The following is a 16,639-nucleotide window of genomic DNA, read 5'->3' on the forward strand; positions in this document are numbered from 1 at the left end:
ATCATAGATGTATGCAATGTAATGTTCTTAAGAAAGACTACTTTGAGGCAATACCCTGCATGGGTTTTCTGCTATTGACTGTTACGCATGTCAGTGCCCATCATACTTAGCATGTCTGTTTCTTTTTCCTTTTTTACTGAACAGTCAAAAAGCAATTCCTCTGCCGCCTTCAAAAAATCATCCCCTTGCATGGATTGTCTTTTACCAGGGCAGGTCTGACTCTTCTTAAGCTAGAGGGTAGTGTCTAGCTTTGAAGAAGTTCAGACAGTACTGCTGGTCTTGTGTGTCCTGAAGGAGGCATGGTTGGCGTTATAAGCCATTCCCCAGTTCCTCTGTCCCGGCCTGCAGAGCAGCAGCGTCTTAAAGGTGACTCTGAAGTGCTCGTTGCAGAGGGCGTAGCAGACTGGGTTGACGGTGCTGTTGATGTAGCAGAGCCAGTAGCCAAGCTGCCACAGCTTCTCGGGCACGCAGTAGGAGACGGACACCAGCACCATGATGTTGTACGGCGTCCAGGTCAGGATGAAAGCCAGCAGGATGGCACACAGGGTCCTGGCTGCCTTCTTCTCCCTGACAATTGTGTTCCTCCTCCTCTTGGCTTTGGGCTGCTTGTGGCGTCTGGAGTCTGATGTGGAGCCCCTTAGGGGGGGCTGCCTGCCCTGTGGACCTGCTGTACTGTCCTCTGCCCTGGATGTTAGGGGTTTGATGGCCCCTACGGTGTCTCTGCCCTGGGCGTCTCTGAGTGGGATCATGGCTTTAGGGCTTGTCTTAGCACTCGCCCCCTGCTGCGTCTGCACTGGTTCTTCCTCTGAGGAGGAAAGGGAGACAGTAGGCTCTTCCTCATCTATGTTACAGATGCTGTCTCTGCAGCCCTCCCTGTAGGCCCCCTTGGTGGGAGACAATGACAGTGTTGCTATTCTCCTCTCACTGCTCTGTTTAGGCTCCTCTCTCACAGGGAAGCAGCCCTGGGTCACCTCACAGCTCTGCTCCCTGCCCACAGGCACTTCTCTGGAGCTGCTCACACTGCTCTTGGTACTGCTGGAGTAGACATCCCTTCGCCCAGACACCTGGGAGGCCCCTCCACTGCTCCCAGACCCCATTAGCCCCTCCAGACCCTGGGCTCGCTTCTCGATCTCCCAGTAGATCTTCCAGTACAGGATTCCCATGATGGTGACAGGAAGGTAGAAGGCAGCGATGGCCGTGCCGAATGTGAGAGCAGGCTCGGTCAGGAACGGGATAGAGCAGTCACCCCCGTCCTGTGCTTCCCTGCCCACTACATGGGGCCAGAACAGGATGGCTGGCCCCCACAGGATGAAGGACACGGCCCAGGCCAGGCCGATGGCTGCGGCTGCCCGGCGTGTGGTGCGCTTGGCCCGGTAGGTGAGAGGTCTGGTGATGGAGTAGAAGCGGTCGAAGCTGATGACCAGCAGGTTCATGACGGAGGCGTTGCTGGCCACATAATCCACAGCCAGCCAGACGTCACAGGCCAGGCTGCCTAGGGTCCAGCGTCCCATGATAATATAAACAGCATAGAGGTTCATAGAGACTGCTCCCAGGATCAGGTCCGCCACCGCCAAGCTCAGCAGAAAGTAATTGCTGAAGGTGCGCAGCTGCCTGTTGACCCGGAAGGAGATCACCACCAGCAAGTTACCTATGATAGTGACCAGGGAGAGAGGCCCTGTGATGAGTACAATCACCACCACCTCCCATATTTCATGGCCCCCCAGTGGATCTGCTGTCACATTGGTGGTGTCACTGGTCTGGGAGAGACAGGAGTGGTTCATCTTGCACAGAGCGACGCAGAGTTAAGCTGTGGAGCAAAAGTCATTCTTCTTCACAACAGGGAATCGCTGATGTTGACATCTGGCATGGAGTTACCGTCTCAGGGCCAACTGCAGAACAAGAGAACAGTCATGAGATGGAGCACATTGCAAACAAACATGACCTTTATACACATATTTTGTCAATAATTTAGAGAATTTGTTTAACTGGTCCATTGATATAATTAGAAAAACGTCATCCCGGTAAATGACATTGTCATATCTCCAGTAAAGGCAGTTCTGAGAAACTCATTAAGTTTACACACCATGTTCAGTTTACCCTCCATGTTTGATATCCTGCCTTTCTGTTGACACAGACTAGGTGACATGCTGTAACTATGATACATTTTTCATAACTTTTAGTGCTTAATGAGTTTACTGCTGAATGCAAACGAGGATATACAGAACAAAAATATAAATGCAACAATTTGAAAGATTTTACTAAGTTACAGTTCATATTAGGAAATCAGTCAATTTAAATAAATAAATTAGGCCTTAATCTATGGATTTCACATGACTGGGAATACAGATATGCATCTGTTGGTCACAGATACCTTTAAAAACAAAAAGGTAGAGAAAACCAGTCAGTATCTGCAGTGTGACACCTCATTTGCATAGAGTTGACCAGGCTGTTGATTGTGGCCTGTGGAATGTGGTCCCACTCCTCTTCAATGGCTGTGCGAAGTTGCTGGATATTGGTGGGAACTGGAATGCTCTGTCGTACACTTCAATCCAGAGTGTCCCAAACATGATCAATGGGTGATATGCCTGGTGAGTATGCAGGCCATGGAAGAACTGGGACATTTTCAGCTTCCAGGAATTGTGTACAGATCCTTGTGACATGGGGCTGTGCATTAGCATGCTGAAACATGAGGTGATGATGGCGGATGAATGACACGACAATGGGCTTCAGGATTTCGTTACGGTATCTCTGTGCATTCAAAATAGGCCATCAATAAAATACAATTGTGTTCATTGTCCGTAGCTTATGCCTGCCCATACCATAACCCTACCGCCACCATGGGGCACTGGTCACAGCGTTGACATCCGCAAACCACTTGCCCACATGTGGTCTGCGGTTGTGAGGCCGGTTAGACATACTGCCAAATTCTCGAAAACAATGTTCGAGGTGGCTTGTGGTAGAGAAATTAACCTTCAATTCTCTAGTACCAGCTCTGGTGGTCATTCCTGCAGTCAGCATGCCAATTGCATGCTCCACCAACCAAAAAAAGTGTTAAACCTATCAAAATATATTTTATATTTGAGATTCTTCAAAGTAGCCACCCTTTGTCTTGATGATAGCTTTGTACACTCATGGCATTCTCTCAACCAGCTTCACCTGGAATGCTTTTCCAACAGTCTTGAAGGAGTTCCCACATATGCTGAGCACTTGTTGGCTGCTTTTCCTTCACTCTGTGGTCCAACTCATCCCAAACCATCTCGATTTGGTTTAGTTTGGGTGATTGTGGAGGCCAGGTCATCTGATGCAGCACTGCACTGTTGGAGCATCACTCTCGTTCTTGGTCAAATAGCCCTTACAGAGCCTGGAGGTGTGTTGTCCTGTTGAAAAACAAATGATAGTCCCACTAAGAGCAAACCAGAATGCTGTGGTAGCCATGCTGGTTAAGTGTGCATTGAATTCTAAATAAATCACAGTCAGTGTCATCAGCAAAGCACCCCCACACCATCCCACCTCCTCCTCCATGCATCACGGTGGGAACCACATGCAGAGATCATCCGTTCACCTACACTGCGTCTCACAAAGACACGGCGGTTGGACCCAAAAATCGCACATTTGGACTCATCAGACCAAAGGATAGATTTCCACTGGTCTAATGTCCATTGCTCAAGGTTCTTGCCCACAGCAAGTCTCTTCTTATCTGTGTCCTTTTGTAGTTGTTTCTTTGCAGCAATTCGACCATGAAGGCCTGATTCACGCAGTCTCCTCTGAACCGTTGAGGTGTTTGTTACTTGAACTCTGTGAAGCATTTATTTGGGCTGCAGTGTCTGAGGCTTGTACTCTAATTAACTTATCCTCTGCAGCAGAGGTAACTCTGGGTCTTCCTTTCCTGTGGCGGTCCTCATGAGAGCCAGTTTCATCATAGCGCTTGATGGTTCTTGCGACTGCATTTTTAAACAAATGTCAAGGTTTTTGAAATGTTCCCTATTGACTGACCTTCATGTCTTAAAGTAATGATGGACCCATTTCTCTTTGTTTATTTGAGCTGTTCCTGCAATAATATGGACTTGGTCTTTTACCAAATAGGGCTCTCTTCTGTATACCATCCCTACCTTGTCACAATACACCTGATTGGCTCAAACGTATTAAGGAAAGGAATTGCGCATATTAACTTTTAACAAGGCACACCTGTTAATTGGAATGCATTCCAGGTGACTGCCTCATGAAGCTGGTTGAGAGAATGGAAAGTGTGTGCAAAGTTGTCTCCAAGGCTCCTTGGTGGCTCCTTTGAAGAATCTCAAATATCAAATATATTTTGATTTGTTTTACACTTTTTTGGTTACTACATGATTCCATATGTGTTATTTCATACTTTTGATGTCTACAGTATTATTCTATAATGTAGAATATAGTACCGATAAAGAAAAACCCTGGGATGAGTAGGTGTGTCAACTTTTGACCGGAACTGTATAGTTCAGTCATTGATTATATGGCGAAATTTCAACTGCTATACCTTCTCAACTAAGAAAGCATTATATCACAATAATAATTTTCACACCTCTTAATAGGAAAGAGGAACCAACTGAAGATTACAAGATGGCGCCAACAGACATTGTCGCCCTGTTCCTAGCATACTGCAGTATTTGTTTTTGTGTGTAATTTCTTACATTATTTGCTCTTAATTACTTTCTTTTTATTTTGGGGATTTGTGTGTATTTTTTGTGTGTGTTGTTAGGTATTACTGCACTGTTGGAGCTAGAAACAAGCATTTCACTGCACCTGCAATAACATCTGCAAAATATGTGTACGCAACCAATCCCATTTTGATTTTAGATTCCAACAAAATATGTGTTATTGCTCCCATCTATCACATGGACTTATGTTAGCTTTTTCAAAAGCTTTAACACTGGCAATGATGATTTTTTTAAGTAGTCCAACATACAGAATAAACCAATAGACCACAACTACAATAACATTCTGAGTAACTGTTTCAGATATGGTTTCTTGCGATGACTGTGATATGTTGTTGTTTATCTACCTACAGTGAATGCAGTGACTGTAAGTCACTATGGATAACAGAAGAGTACAGTACAATATGGTAAGGTGTGGTACAATACAGTAGAGTGTTATTCGGTAGAGTACAGTACATTACAGTAGAGTAGTCAGTAGAGTACACTACAGTATGGTACAGTACCGTTTAATTATAGTAATGAACAGAACAGTATAGTTTAATTCAGTAGAGTACTGTATAGTTTAATGCAGTAGAGTACACCACAGCACAGTATAGTTTAATTCAGTAGAGTACAGTCGAGTTTAATTCAGTAGAGTACAGTCAATAGAGTAGAGTATGGTACAGTAAAATGTAATTAATTAGAGTAGATTACATTAGACTACAGTAGAGTACAGTATAGTTTGATTCAGTAGAGGTACAGTTTAGTTCCGTAGGGTATAGTACATTAGAGTAAAGTTGAGTACAATACAGTACACTACTCTACTTTTCTTTACTGCACTGTGTACTGTAATGTACTGTACTCTACTGTCGTATATTGTACTGTACTCTGCTGTACTGTGATGTCCAAACTTGTGAAACATAGATGCCTATGATTGGTTCAGATTTGGTCCGGTTCGGCCTATGTTTGGGCCAAATATCGGCTGGTCCGTACCTGATTTCTGTTAACGTCTATGATTGGTTCAGATTTGGTCCGGTCCGCACCAAAAATCAACTCCTGCGGAAGGTGAAATCAAGGCGGGTTCGCAAAAAAAAAAAAATGACCAAAAAAACAAGTCCAAAGGATGTCGCATGACGTCAAATACTTCGTGGGCTGCTGCTCAATTGCACGCTCTAATAATATACCCCTTTATGCAACAACACACCTTGTTAAGAAACTATTTATGGTCACGTTTGTTGCCACAATAAGTAATAACATTTACGACACTGCTTGAAACAACTGTTTATAGTACATGGTTCAACACTTACCAACTTGTCTTGGATGCTGTCCATATGCCCACAATAAAACAACAGGTTTCCCCATCCTTAACGGTACATTCTTGTGGCAATGAAAAGTCCATGCGATGGTCCATTCATGTAGCTGAAGTCGTAAAGTTACAGCAAGAAAACTAGTTACTCATCATGGTCCATCCAATGAGAGAAACTTCGCCGCTGGTGTCTCTTTTGTTCAAACTTACTACAGTGTCCGCTGTTCGTGCATGTAGTTTAATTTATTATGCCCATTAATTATTGCTCCTCATATGGCTTGGTCATAAGGTGCGACATGGTGTGTTCTTCGAAGAGAAAAACGCAATAGGAGGACAGAAACAAATGAAACCAGGGCTCCTGCCATAACTGGTGTAAATAATGTGTCAGGCAGACTACTGTACAAACTCAAGCAGCTGACATTCGGCTACCATCTCCCCAATCATTCCTTCAACTTATTTCCTGTCCTATACTCCAGTAATTGAACACATTTAGATAAACATTTCTCAATGTTTACAGATGGCAATAAGGCGTTAATAAAGCTGAAGGGCAAAGTAATCACCCAGGACATCTTGATTGGGTTCGCACACTGACACACAACATGAGAACAAACAGATAATTATATTTAGAATATTTAGTATATTTGGGTTAAACTGTAGGTCTACATAGTTATGTTCTCCCTCACACACAAGCACACACAATCTCGCCTGTCCACCTGCCTGAGTATCAGTCATTCAGAATTTCATTCCAAACCACCTATTTCTCCTTGTCTTTTGCAGTGTGGTTTGCAACACCATATTTTTACACTTGTTATACAGTATTTGAGAGCTGTGAGTGCTGGCACAGTGGGCACGGATTGACTGTTATATAACTGAGCCACAGCAGGGACTGGCCCTTATGACAGAGATGGAATGACTTTTACAAGACTGTCAGCTACTGTTTCGTACCTGCACGGGATTGTTTAGTCTTGTACTTTGATAACATTGAACAGTGAGTTGCATTGTTGTACAGTAGGCCTGTCCTACAATATATTAACACAATATATTCTCACATTTCTCTTCAGACTTAGGAAATCTATGCTTTTCCTATTCAGACTTACACAATATATTCAAATTAGTGGATTTGGCTATTTCAGCCACACCCATTGCTGATAGGTGTATAAAATTGAGCGCACAGCCACGCAATCTCCATAGACAAACACTGGCGGTAGAATAGCCTTACTGAAGAGCCCAGTGACTTTCAATGTGGCACTGTCACAGAATGCCACCTTTCCAACAAGTCAGTTCGATCAAATGTCTGCCCTGTTAGAGCTGCCTCGGTCAACTGTAACTGCTGTTATTGTGAAGTGGAAACATCTAGGAACAACATGCCACTGTGAAGTGGAAACGTCTAGGAGCAACAACGGCTCAGCTGCGAAGTGGTAGGCCACACAAGTTCACAGAATGGGACAGCTTCTTTCCTTGATTGCAACACTCTGTTCCAAACTGCCTCTGGAAACAACATCAGCACAATAACTGTTCGTCGGAAGCTTCATGAAATTAGTTTCCATGGCCAGGCAGCCGCACAAAATCCTAAAATCACCATGCCAATTGTTGGCTGGGGTGATGTAAATTTTGCCGCCATTGGACTCTGGAACAGTTGAAATGCGTTTTCTGGAGTGATGAATCATCCTTCACCATCTGGCAGTCCGATGGACAAATCTGGGTTTGGCAGATGCCCCAATGCATAGTGCCAACTGTAAAGTTTGGTGGATGAGGAATAATGGTCTGGGGCTGTTTTCCATGGTTTGGGCTAGGCTGAATGGAAGCAAGTCCCCGCAGCAATGTTCCAGTATCTGGAGGAAAGCCTTCCCAGAAGAGTGGAGGCTGTTATAGCAGCAGAGGTGGGACCAATTCCACATTAATGCCCATGAGCAGGTGTCAACATACTTTTGGTCATGTAGTGTACCTTATGCTAGTGCGTTACGGGCTTTGCAGGCATGGTTCCCTTGCATGCTCTGAATAAATTGAATTCAACCACTGAAAACCCTCCCTCTTGCTGGCCAGCATAATTCCTCGTGGAGTTTTCATTCAATAGTGTTTTCAGTACATTTATCTAAAGCCATTCCTTTTCATTTGGTGTACCTTTTAAATAGAATTTTCTCGACAGACTAAAATATATAAAAAGAACATTCATAATATTAGGGATCAGTGACAGAAGCCATGTAAATACACACTTATTCGTCTCCTTTTCATCACCAATTGGTGGAATTAAATTACTCTGATCTTGTATATTATTTAGGGTTAGGAAAGTACAGTGCCTTCAGAAGGTATTCATGCCCCTTGACTTTTTCCACATTTTGTTGTGCTACAGCCTGAATTCAAGATCACCCATCTACAGACAATACCCTATAATGACAAAGTGAAAACATGTTTTTAGAAATGTTTGCAAATGTATTGAAAATTAAATACAGAAATAGAAACATGTACATAAGTAGTCACACCCCTGAGTAAATACTTTGTAGAATCACCTTTGGCAGCGATTAAATCTGTTAGTCATTCTGGGTAAGTCTCTAAGAGCTTTCCACACCTGGAGTGTGCAACATTTGTCCGTTATTCTGTTCAAAATTCTTCAAGCTCTGTCAATTCGGTTGATGACCATTGCTAGACATCCATTTTCAGGTCTTGCCATAGATTTTCAAGTAGATTTATTAAGTCAAAGCTGTAACTCGATCACTGAGGAACGTTCACTGTCTTCTTGGTAAGCGACTCCAGTGCAGATTTGGCTTTGTGTTTTAGGTTATTGTCCTGCTGAAGGTAAATTAATCTCACGGTGTCTGGTGAATAGAACCAGGTTTTTCTCTAGGATTTTGCCTGGGCTTAGCTCTATTGTGTTTATTTTTTATCCTTAAAAACTCCCCAGTCCTTAACGATTACAAGCATACCCATAACATGATGCAGCCATCACTATGCTTGGAAATACTGTATGCAGGACAAAAAGTTAATTCCTTTGCCACTTTTTTTGCAAATACATTAAACTCAGTTTTTCACAATTCCTGACATTTAATCCGAGTAAAAATTCCCTGTTTTAGGTCAGTTAGGAGCACCATTTTACTTTAAGAATGTGAAATGTCAGAATAATAGTAGAGAGAATGATTTATTTCAGCTTTTATTTCTTTCATCACATTCCCAATGGATCAGAAGTTTACATTCACTCAATTAGTATTTGGTAGCATTGCCTTTAAATTGTTTAACTTGGATCAAACATTTCGGGGTAGCCTTCCACAAGCTTCCCACAATAATTTGGGTGAATTTTGGCCCATTCCTCCTGACAGAGCTGGTGTAACTGAGTCAGGTTTGTAGGCCTCCTTGCTCACACACACTTTTTCACTTCTGCCCACAAATTTTCTGTAGGATTGAGGTCAAGGCTTTGTGATGGCCACTCCAATACTTTTACTTTGTTGTCCTTAAGCCATTTTGCCACAACTTTGGAAGTATGCTTGGGGTCATTGTTCATTTGGAAGACCCATTTGTGACCAAGCTTTAACTTCCTGACTGATGTCTTGAGATGTTGCTTCAATATATCCATATAATTTTCCTTCCTCATAATGCCATCTATTTTGTGAAGTGCACCAGTCCCTCCTGCAGCAAAGCACCCCCGCAACATTATATTTAATTTTTATTTCACCTTTATTTAACCAGGTAGGCTAGTTGAGAAAAAGTTCTCATTTGCAACTGCGACCTGGCCAAGATGAAGCATAGCAATTCGACACATACAACAACACAGTTACACATGTAATAAACCAAACATAGGCAATAATACAGTAGAAAAAAAGAAGGGGAAAAAAGTCTATATACAGTGAGTGCAAATGAGGTAAGATAAGGGAGTTAAGGCAATAAATAGGCCATGGTGGTGAAGTAATTACAATATAGCAATTAAAACACTGGAATGGTAGATGTGCAGAAGATGAATGTGCAAGTAGAGATACGGGGGTGCAAAGGAGCAAGATAAATAAACAAATACAGTATGGGGATGAGGTAGGTAGATAGATGGGCTGTTTACAGATGGGCTGTTTACAGATGGGCTATGTACAGGTGCAGTGATCAGTAAGCTGCTCTGACAGCTGGTGCTTAAAGCTAGTGAGGGAGATATGAGTCTCCAGCTTCAGAGATTTTTGCAGTTTGTTCCAGTCATTGGCAGCAGAGAACTGGAAGGAAAGACGACCAAAGGAGGAATTGGCTTTGGGGGTGACCAGTGAGATATACCTGCTGGAGCGCGTGCTATGCGTGGGTGCTACTATGGTGAGGTGGGGCTTTACCTAGCAGAGACTTGTAGATAACCTGTAGCTAGTGGTTTTGTATAAAGCGTATAAAGCGAGGGCCAACCCACGAGGGCGTACAGGTCGCAATGGTGGGTAGTGTATGGGGCTTTGGTGACAAAACGGATGGCACTGTGATAGACTGCATCCAGTTTGTTGAGTAGAGTGTTGAAGGCAATTTTATAGATGACATGATTCTGCCACCCTCGTGCTTCACGTTTGGGAAGGTGTTCTTCGGCTTGAAGGCCTCCCCCTTTTTCCTCCAAACATAACGATGGAGGCCAAACAGTTCTATTTTTGTTTCATCCGACCAGAGGACATTTCTCCAAATAGTACGATCTTTGTCCCCAAGTGCAGTTGCAAACCGTAGTCTGTTTTTTTTATGGCGGTTTTGGAGCTGTGGCTTCCTCCTTGCTGAGCAGCCTTTCAGGTTATGTTGATATATGACTCATTTTACTATGGATATAGACACGTTTGTACCTGTTTCCTCCAGCGTCTTCACAGGGTTCTTTGCGGTTGTTTTGGGATTGATTTGCACTTTTCGCACCAAAGTACGTTCATCTCTAGGATACAGAACGCGTCTCCTTCCTGAGCGGTATGACGGCTGTGTGGTCCAATGGTGTTTATACTTGCGTACTATTGTTTGTACACATTAACGTAGACTCTTCAGGCATTTGGAAATTGATCCCAAGGTTGAACCAGACTTGTGGAGGTCTACAATTTTTTTTCTGAGGTCTTGGCTGATTTCTTTTGATTTTCCCATGATGTCAAGTAAAGAGGCACTGAATTTGAAGGTAGGCCTTGAAATACATCCACAAGTACACCTTCAATTGACTCAAATTATGTCAATTAGCCTATCAGAAGCTTCTAAAGCCATGATATCATTTTCAGGAATTTTCCAAGCTGTTTAACGGCACAGTCAACTTAGTGTATGTACACCTCTGATCCACTGGAATTGTGATACAGTGAATTATAAGTGAAAAATTACTTGGGTTATGCACAAAGGAGATGTCCTAACCGACTTGCCAAAACTATAGTTTTGTGACAGTTGTGGAGTGGTTGAAAAACAAGTTTAATGACTCCAACCTAAGTGTATGTAAACTTCCGACTTCAACTTTAGCTACTTAACTAAACAATGGAAGGTGCACAATCCATAGCTGGCTAGTTAGCTGTAGCTACTTAACTAAACAATGGAAGGTGCACAATCCATAGCTGGCTAGTTAGCTGTAGCTACTTAACTAAACAATGGAAGGAGCACAACCCATAGATGGCTAGTTAGCTGTAGCTACTTAACTAAACAATGGAAGGTGCACAATCCATAGCTGGCTAGTTAGCTGTAGCTACACTGTAAACTACCTTGACGTAATAGATAGTAATATAAAAAAGTTTGGAAAAAGTGAAAAGACCCTTAAAACAATTCCTTTAGGTAAGGGGAAATGATTCCTTGAGGGAAAGACTTAAGATGCTTTATGCAATCAGGTCTGGGTTTCACCAAATTATTTTCCCAACACTTCCCTGGCTGCCACTGCTCTTGCTCAACAAAAATGTTTTCTGTGTCATCACAACTTTTGGAGATATTTAAACAAAACAATTGTGTTAAATTGATTTAAAAAAATCAATAATAATAATTTGTTTTTTAAATATACAAGTAGGAATGCCTTAAGATAAATAATCAACTTGTTTAGAGAGAAAAATTTAGATTGTTTTGTCGTAAAGGTGTAATATGTTGGATTACTGACTAATTAGTTGAGTTACTGTTATTAAATGTTAATAAAATTTGGGGTATTTTACCTCTTTTTTCATGAGACCCAATTTCGATCTTGTCTCATCACTGCAACTCCCCAATGGGCTCGGGAGGGGCGAAGGTCAAGCCATGCATCCTCGGAAACATGACCCACCAAACCAAGCTCCTTAACAACACCTGCCAGCTGCATCAACATGTGGGAGGAAACACCATTCAACTCATGACCGAAGTCAGCCTGCAGGCGCCCGGCCTCCACAAGGATTTCCTAGAGCGCAGTGAGTCATGAAATAACTACAAAAGTATAAACTGAAGCCATTTATCTATCTTTATGGTTTATTCACCTAAGCATGACCTTCATCCACATACCAATTTTTTCCCAAACATTGCTTTTTTGTGTCAGCGATTAGACATTGCTAGTTACCACCTAGTACCCTATAACTGATGGTGGCTATCGATAGTGGCTAATATTTAACAACATACAAATTGTAAAAAATACTGTGAAAAGTCCAGGCATATAATTACAACATTAAAGAAATCATAAATCAACTCTGTATGTTTGGCGCTATACTGTAATTTGTGCTTGGCTACAGAAGCCTATAGCTTGGGTCTGCACATTTCATATCTGCAAGGCCAGCCTTTCATAAACTTCACGGGGGAAAAGGTGATATGTTGATATGCTTCGGTTTGCTGCCATGTGACTGGTTTCACATTTGTCTCCAGGGATCATAAGGTAATATACATATAAAACACAATCCCCTTATCCAAAGGACTTACTAATTTACCTAGCTGTTACATAGCCGAGGGAAGTTGTGGATCTGACGGTGATATAAATAAAATACAAATATAAAAAAATATTTAAAAAAAATATAATATATATATATATATATACACACACACTGTATATAACTAGGCCGTTATTGTTCCGGTATCAGCGGCCAAAAATATTCCTCAGCAGTTCAAGGTCAGAATATGCGAGCGGGAGAAAGGCGCATAGGGAATTACATTCCATTTACACACGCTTAACTCGGGTCGGAATTTCCCCTTATTAAAAATGTTTCTCCCTGCATGATTCTATTAAATGCATCTCTGTCGACTGTCGAGTATTTGTAATGTACACAGTAATTTAGGAAATTGCCACAAAAAAACTGACAGCAGCAGGCAGGAACACTGTATCATATTGGATGATGCCATATCACACTGGACATGTCGTTAAACATCTATTGTTATACAAGGGATAACTTCATTAACTCCTTCTTTTCAATTTCCTTTGTCTACCCATGGCCTCTCATCTGTGGATCCGAATTAAGATGAAGAAATGGGGTTTTTAGTCCCCACTATGCTCATCATTATGGCTGTGACTGGAAATTATGTGTTTGTGTGTCAATTGCAGTGTGTAGCATATGGTAAGCAGAGATGGGTTGTTGTCTACATGGCTCCCTCTGGACTCTAATCAGAAGGAGGTGCTTGCTTTGAGAGGCTCAGATCCCAAGACCACAAGTGGATATACACTACAGAAGGTGGACTTCCTCTCTGGGTGGAACGCAACGAAAAGTCCACTGCCCCCCCCCCCCAAAAAAAACTCCACCGATGTGCACGCACGCATGTAGATCAACAGAGTGGAGCGTGTAAGCATCCTTAAAAGCTTACTGCAGCTCTTCACGGGTTAATGAGTAAACGACAGGTCTGGAGTCAGCAAAGGAGACAGAGAGATCCGATGAGGCAGACAGAGAGAGAATGAGAGAGGTATAACCGATCGGTGGTTCAACTATGCAATTCTGGACAAGATCAGTGAGTGTCTGTGTAGCTTCTCCTAGAGCCATTTTTTTGTTGCCTCGTAGACAGACTTGGCTCTCACTTCCCTTTTGAGTGTTTTTTTTTCATTTCCACTGTGAGACTACAATCCCTTTGATGAGGAAAAAAACACTGGGACTGTTTCCCCTGTCCTCATCCACCCATCATTTCTCAGATCTTTACAGCTGTACTTACTTTAAGGACTTAAAGAGAGAGACATGGATTGTTATTGCACAAATTGTATTTATTGCATTCAACAACATACAAAAGTTCTCAATGATCAGAGGTCATCTGTAAAGAAACTAATCTCAGTGCTAGAATAGCTGGTGGTTCCAACCTAACAGAACAAAACATTGAGGAAGAACACACTTCAAACACAGCTGCTTCATGACAGAACTAAATCAGGCTTCTATTTGGTGCTCTGACCTGCTCTGTTAACAGAGTCAGGATTTATGAGAGGTTGGTTGGTAGTGGGGACTCCTTGGTGGTCTTCCTATCGATGTAGGTACTTATTAAAGGCCTACACTGAAAATAATACAGGTAACTACACCTGGGATAATTAGCAGCTCCAGCAACCAGTGTGTACAACACTCAACAGTCTGCCCACTCCTCTTCAACATACAGTGGGGCAAAAAAGTATTTATAAATACTTGTTTTGCTCCACTTGTACAGTACCAGTCAATAGTTTTGACACACCTACTCATTCAAGGGTTTTTCTTTAGTTTGACTATTTTCTACATTGTATAATTATAGTGAAGACATCAAAACTATGAAATAACACTTATTGGTCATGTAGTGACCAAAAAAGTGTTAAACAAATCAAAATATATTTTATATTTGAGATTCTTTAAAGTAGCCAATCTTGGCTTTGATGACAGCTTTGCACACTTTTAGCATTCTCTCAACCAACTTCACCTGGAATGCAACAGTCTTGAAGGAGTTTCCACATATGCTGAGCACTTGTTTTTCCTTCACTCTGTAGTCCAACTCATCCCTAACCATCTCAATTTGGTTGAGGTCAGGTGATTGTGGAGGCCAGGTCATCTGATGCAGCACCCCATCACTCTCCTTCTTGGTAAAATAGTCCCTACACAGCCTGGAGGTGTGTTGGGTCATTGTCCTGTTGAAAAACAAATTATAGTCCCTCTAAGCGCAAACCAGATGGGTTGGCGTATCGCTGCAGAATGCTGTGGTAGCCATGCTGGCTAAGTGTGCCTTGAATTCTAAATAAGACAGTGTCACTAGCAAAGCACCCCCACACCATCACACCTCCTCTTCCATGCTTCACGGTGGGAACTACATGTGCAGAGATCATCCACTCACCTACTGAGTCTCACAAGACACGACAGGTGGAATCAAAAATCTCAAGTTTGGACTCATCAGACCAAAGGACAGATTTTCACCAGTCTAATGTTCATTGCTTGTGTTTCTTGGCCCAAGCAAGTCTCTTCTTATTGGTGTCCTTTAGTAGTGGTTTCTTTGCAGCAATTTGACCATGTAGGCCTGATTCACACAGTCGCCGCTGAACAGTTGATGTTGAGATGTCTTAACATTTTCAGAATTGACTGACCTTCATGTCTTAAAGTAATGATGGACTGTAATTTCTCCTTGCTTATTTGAGCAGTTATTGCCATAATATGGACTTTGCCTTTTACCAAATAAGGTTATCTTCTGTATACCACCCCTACCTTGTCACATCAAAACTGATTGGCTCAAACGCATTACAAAGGAAATAAATTCCACAAACAAACAAGGCACATCTGTTAATTGAAATGCATTCCAAGTGATTACCTTATGAAGCTGGCTGAGAGAATGCCAAGAGTGTGCAAAGCTGTCATCAAGGCAAAGGGTGGCGACTTTGACGATTCTCAAATATAAATATATTTTGATTTGTTTCCCACTTTTTTGGTTACTACACGATTCCATGTGTTATTTCATAGTTTCGATGTCTTCGCTGCTATTCTACAATTGTAGACAATAGCAAAAATAAAGATGAGTAGGTGTGTCCAAACTTGACTGGTTCTGTGTGAGCCTCTTCTACAATGTTAAAAATGCTTATGAGTGGCTGAGAGCAAACAGCAGAACTAATAGTTCTATGACACACAGAGTATTTTCTGCAGTCCTTTCATTTGGCAAAAAGTTTGAGTCATTTGATCTGATCTGAAATCTAAATTATATTTAATTGAAGTTACCATTGTGGTAATGAAAGAAACCATTTTCAAAATAAATAACACCTTTTGAGAATATACTATTTTGAGGAGCAAAACCAATGCTTATTGTAATCACAAGCACTTGATAAACGAAATATGCAAAATCTCGGATATAATAAATAACGATACTAAATCAAGGGGGTCAGGTGCTGAAAAAGGATCTAATCTGGGTTAAATAACCTAATAGTGGAATAGAACGGGACATTCAATATAACCCTATTCTCCTTTCATTAGATCTAGGTGGAGTGTGCTGATCTTCTTTACCATCACTTTACCAAGTGACAAAAAATATACGTTGTCTTTCGGTTCCAACATATGGTATTCTCACAAATAATCATAGGAAGAATATGATCTAGTTCTTACAAATATCAAAAACATCACAAATCTACTCTCTGTCTGACATTCATTTTTTGAAAAACTATGTAAAATATTTAGTAAACATTTAGAAACAGTAAAAAGTATGGTCTTGTTGACTTAATAATTGTTAGACAGTAATACTGAAAAACAAAAATGTACAGAAAGATTTTTTTTTTTACAAACATTGATCATACTTTAGCATAGTGAACTATTACAACAGACCCGTACGCATTTAATCAGGTTATGACACTCATAGAAACATGTCGCCA

At 41.7% G+C, this 16,639-nt stretch overlaps 1 protein-coding gene across 1 annotated transcript; it reads right to left on the reverse strand.

Annotated features, from left to right (window-relative positions):
* Window positions 1-260: 260 nt before the first annotated feature.
* Window positions 261-1,781, reverse strand: LOC135549144 (muscarinic acetylcholine receptor M1-like). The gene has a single exon (XM_064979189.1). The coding sequence runs from the start codon at window positions 1,779-1,781 to the stop codon at window positions 261-263; it is 1,521 nt and encodes a 506-aa protein (XP_064835261.1).
* Window positions 1,782-16,639: the final 14,858 nt, after the last annotated feature.

The sequence above is a fragment of the Oncorhynchus masou genome, chromosome 12, assembly GCF_036934945.1.
Source record: "Oncorhynchus masou masou isolate Uvic2021 chromosome 12, UVic_Omas_1.1, whole genome shotgun sequence".
Taxonomy (NCBI): Eukaryota; Metazoa; Chordata; class Actinopteri; order Salmoniformes; family Salmonidae; genus Oncorhynchus; species Oncorhynchus masou.